The 5,230-nt window shown below is 47.1% G+C and overlaps 1 protein-coding gene across 1 annotated transcript; it reads left to right on the top strand.

Moving 5' to 3' along the window:
• Window positions 1–2,526: 2,526 nt before the first annotated feature.
• Window positions 2,527–5,230, top strand: MYOCOS (myocilin opposite strand). The gene is made up of 2 exons (XM_030825139.1): window positions 2,527–2,621; window positions 5,083–5,230. The coding sequence occupies exons 1-2, from the start codon at window positions 2,527–2,529 to the stop codon at window positions 5,228–5,230; spliced, it is 243 nt and encodes an 80-aa protein (XP_030680999.1).

The following is a 5,230-nucleotide window of genomic DNA, read 5'->3' as shown; positions in this document are numbered from 1 at the left end:
ATGGTGGTTTTTTTTTTTTTTTTTTTTTTGAGACGTAGTCTCACTGTCAACCAGGCTGGAGTGCAGTGGTGTGATCTTGGCTCACTGCAAGCTCCACCTCCCGGGTTCACGCCATTCTCCTGCCTCAGCCTCCTGAGTAGCTGGGACTACAGGCGCCCGCCACCACGTACAGCTAATTTTTTGTATTGTTAGTAGAGATGGGGTTTCGCTGTGTTAGCCAGGATGGTCTCGATCTCCTGACCTCATGATCCACCCGCCTCGGCCTCCCAAAGTGCTGGGATTACAGGCGTGAGCCACCGCGCCTGGCCCCTGTTGTGGTTTTATTATCATTGTAAAGAAATAGACTGCCGCCTTGAACTCCTGGCCTCAGCCTGGTGGGAGGATCACTTGAGGCCAGGAGTTCAAGGCAGCAGTGAGCTATGATCGCACCACTGCACTTCAGCCTGGGTGACAGAGTGAGACCCTGTCTCGATAATTACAATAGTAATAATACATTTTAAAAATTAAAACAAATGCAAGAAAGGCAAAATTAAGGATTTTTTGCAAACATTTTCTCAACCCTCACAACTGCCCTAGAAGATACTATTACTCCTCTTTTACAAGTAAGAAAACCAAGGCTTCTAGAGGTTAAATTACTTGCCCGAGATCACTCAGATCAAAAGTGGGAGTTGCACAATCAACCCCTTTAATTTCAGAGCTGAAACACCTGCCAGCATAACAGAAGTGCTGTGAATTATCAGGAAGAGGTGGGATCAGTGATTATTGATGGCGCTGGGAGGAGGGGCATATGTGAATTAGCTTTTTAAAAAGTAGTCAATAAAGAGACTAGGTCACAATGTGTTTACTAGCATCTGAGATAGTGCTTCCCCATTGCTCACATGACAGAAAGCTCTTTCCCTGCTCTGCCCCCAAGACCCATCCTTTTCCTGCGACATCTGTGGAGATTTCTCAAGGACACGGCTCCAGGGGTAATTTGTTTCAGCTGCTGCTTTCTAAGGGTGCAAATCAATCTTATTAACCCACGTTCCTGAGAGAGACTGACTACAGGAGGTTAAAAGACTAAAGGGGAGGAAGTTGACGCTGGTGGTCCTTTTTTCACCTTTTCTCTTTTCAAAGAGATGAAGTAGCTGGTATGCGGGTACAGAGTATGTCATAAGGATATTTCCTAGCAAATCCATGAGTTGATGCGTAAAAGCAGTTATATGCTAAGCTGACCTGGGACTTAAAGGTAAGTCAGTTGGGCATCCTTATAAGAACAAACCTTTCCAGCCAAAAGATCGAGCTGGCGAGCTCCGGCTGTTGCAATTCATGCTCTAGAATGGCAGAGTCACCATGTGAGTGTGACTGGTGTCTAGGAATGGGAATTATTCTAATTCATCTTCTGTTTCTTGGGAGATGACTTGGCTCTGTAATGGAGATAATATAGTCTTTGAAGTCAAACAGACCTAGCTTCAAATTCTAGCTCTGTGACTCCTGAAAAGCTACTTAATTTCCCTACTGCTCAGTTTCCCCATTTGTTGAATGAGGATCATAATACTTACCATGTGGGGTTACTGTGGTTATCAAATAAGATGAAGTAAAAGGGCCAGGCATGGTGGCTCACGCCTGTAATCCCAGCACTTTGGAAGGCCAAGGAGGGCAGATTTCTTGAGCTCAGGAGTTTGAGACCGACCTGAGTAACATGGTGAAACCCCATCTCTACAAAAAATACAAAAATTAGCTGGGCATGGTGGCATGCACCTGTAGTCTCAGCTACTTGGGAGGCTGAGACTGCAGTGAACCGAGATGGCACTGCTACACTCCAGCCTTGGTGACAGAGCCAGACCCTGTTTCAAAAAAAAAAAAAAAAGGGCCGGGGGGGGCAACAAAGTAAAAGGACATCCCAAGGTGGCTGGCAGTAAATGGGTGGGTGGCTGCTATCTCTGTTATCAAAATCAACCCTGCAGTCTCTATGCCATGTGTGTATCTGGACAAGTAGCATGGTTCCCAACTGCAGCCTTATTTATGTCCCTTTCCTGTTCTTTAAGGGCTAAGTGTTCCAGGAAGAATTGCACGTGTCAGTGAGGTCAAACAGCCCTGTGAGGAAAGGGCTCCTCTGGAATGGCGCCGTTAGAGGGGAACCAGCATGAGACAGGGCTGCTGTGCAACCTGGGGAGATTCAGTTCACCTCTCTGTGCCTCCATTTCCTCAGTGTTATCTGGGGGTAATGATAGCCGCCCATTGCATGATTGGAATAATCACATTTGTTCTATATAAACAACCAACAAGTACTTTACTCTTAGCCGCCCACTCCTCATAATGGGTATTTAAGGAAATATCTGCCTCTTGACCTGGGGGGAAGGGGGATGAAGGCCAGGCTGTAGGGAGGACCCACTGAGAGTAAGGCAGTGAATGTTCTCTGCAAACTGCTCCATGCTGGACCTAGCTGGAGCATTCCTGACCCCTGAAGCATGTGTGCCAGCGCTTGTGTTTTACATTCACAGGTGCAGTAACTTTAAATTACTCAAATCCCCTGAGTGCAAAGCCATGGCTCAGAAAAGCCCTGCAAACAACAGCATTAATCTCCTCTACAAGGACTTGACCTCCGAGGTAACCAGGCGCCGAGTCACCATGATCAGGAGGTACTCAAAATCTTTCCTTTGGATTGCTTGCGGGGTTGGGATGGAGCATAACACTGAACTCCAGCAAGTGCCTGAAACTGTAGCTGGCACTGGTTTATTTAAATGTATTTAATGCTGCTGCAAGACACATTTCACAGAAAAGGAAACTGCTTTGTCATCTATTGTGGAAAAGAGACTTTTCTCACATGGCCCTTCAAGGGGTGATGACACCCATTTGTGTATGTTCACTGCGTCGGTGGTTGTGGCTCTTGATAGAGAGTGGGGAGTGGGGATCACTTTGTTTGGTTTTGTTTTGTTTTTTTGAGACACGGTCTCACTCTGTCACCTGGGCTGGAGTTCAGTGGTGCAATCACAGCTCACTGTAGCCTCAGCCTCAAGCTCCTGGGGCTTAAGCAAGCCTCCCACCTCAGCCTCCCAAGTAGCTGGGACTACAGCCATGCGCCACCACGTCTGGTTAATTATTATTACTATTTTTTTTTGAGACGGAGTCTCTCTCTGTCGCCCAGGCTGGCGCAATCTTGGCTCACTGCAAGCTCTGCCTCCTGGGTTCACGGCATTCTCCCGCCTCAGCCTTCCGAGTAGCTGGGACCACAGGTGCCTGCCATGATGCTAATTTTTTTTTTTTATTTTTTTTATTTTTAGTAGAGACGGGGTTTCACCATTCACAGGATGGTCTCAATCTCCTGACCTTGTGATCTGCCCGCCTTGGCCTCCCAAAGTGCTGGGATTACAGGCGTGAGCGACTGCGCCCGGCCAGTTTTTTTGTATTTTTAATAGAAACGGGGTTTTGCCATGTTGCCCAGGCTGGTCTCAAACTCCTGGGCTCAAGTGGTCCACCTGCCTCGGCCTCCCAAAGTGCTGAGATTACAGATGAGAGCCACTGTGCCTGGCCCAAGCTGACACCTCTAGCTTGACCTCTTTGTCGGGTACATTATGAGATTAAAAATAATAATCTTACTAAATCTGATAAGAAGTTGGTCAAAAAAATCAAAATTATTGATTTGAAATAGAAAATACAGACTTCCATCTAATGTTGTTTACAATGCCCTTTGACCTTAGAGTTTATTGGGGTGTAAGATTCTAGCAAATTGATAAGAATTAGGTGCCATTTCTTAGTTACCATATATGGGAATGTTAAATCTTTGTTGAGAATGGTGCACAGCCAATTTGACACCACGGGTTTAGACCGTGAGAGTGGGCATTGTCTGCAGGAAGTGTGGTCCCTGCGCTCTAATGTCCATCCAAGGACGAGATGGCATAGTTCTGCGGCCTGTCTTAGCCACCAAACAATTCCCTTCCCATCATCCCACATCCTCTCAGCAACATTAGGGATCAGCTTTGATTGGGAGATGGGAGCAGTGAACTTGTGGCCAGATTGAAATTTAAATTTGGATTCCAGTTCTGCCTTCTACTGGTCACATGATCCGGGTAAATCACCTTCTGTCTCAGCTTGCTCAGCTGAAAGATTTAATGTGGGGGCTGAGATTCTACATGTGGTTAGTTTCTAGGTAATTTCTAGTCCCTAGAACATAGTAAATGTTCAGGCAATAATTAAATCTGAACCTGTAAAAGCTTGACAGGCTAGTCCTATGCACCTGAAGTCAAGGTTTGCCCAGCCCTGAGGAGGATGGGGAGACCCTGGTATACCCCAGCAGAAGGGGAGGCGAACCCCGCAGCCTGGGGATGGGGGCAAGTTAGGCCAAAGGGAGCTGTGAAGTGAACCTGAGGCTGGACTGGCCCTACGAATAGCTGGAATGCAAATGAAACATTTAGACACAGCCTGTCCCAGGCTGAAATGTACAGAGAGCTGGCCAGTAGGGGATGGAGAAAGCTAATTGATGGGAAGAACTCCTGTTCTAATCCTAAGATACCCTTGGAGGATGGGAGTTGGAGGAGTGAGGGTGCAGACTCCAACTCTATTGGTTCCATGGCACCAACGGGGACAGCTTGAGCTCACTCTGAGGAGAGCTGACTGACAATTAAAGTATATCTCATTTCTGCAAGGTGAGTGTGGGTGGAGGAGCTTGGAAGGATGTCCTCTAAAATGTTAACTATTCTCTTTAGATGCTGACATCTGGGGTATTTCTTTTGTTCCTTCTTTTTTGTTGTTTCGAGACAGGGTCTCACTCTGTCACCCAGGCTAGAGTGCAGTGGTGCAATCATAGCTCACTGTAGCCTCGATCTCCCAGGCTCAAGCAATCCTCCCACCTCGGCCTCCTGAGTAGCTGGGACCACAGGTGCATGCTACCATGCCTGGCTAATTTTTATTTTCTTGTGGAGAAGGGGTCTCCCTGTGTTGTCCAGGCTGATCTTGAACTCCTGGGCTAAAGTGATCCTTCCACCTCAGCCTCCCAAAGTGCTGGGATTACAGGCATGAACCACCATGCCCAGTCTGTTTCCTTTCTATTTATTTAAAACCCTATCTTTATTCAAATGGCATTCAATGTGCCTTTCTTCCTAGAAAAGAGATAATTACCCAGAAAAGTGATGAAGCTAAGGAGATGTTCTCCCACTTGGATTTGGAACAAGTCCCTCCCCCTCGCAGGACCCACCTCACAGTACCTCCCGCCCCACCTCCTTCTCCAGCTGAGGATCCCATGCTCTCCTAA

Source organism: Nomascus leucogenys, chromosome 12 (assembly GCF_006542625.1).
Source record: "Nomascus leucogenys isolate Asia chromosome 12, Asia_NLE_v1, whole genome shotgun sequence".
NCBI classification, from domain to species: Eukaryota; Metazoa; Chordata; class Mammalia; order Primates; family Hylobatidae; genus Nomascus; species Nomascus leucogenys.
The sequence above is the reverse complement of the archived record's forward strand: the minus strand, read 5'-3'. Positions and strand labels throughout refer to the sequence as shown.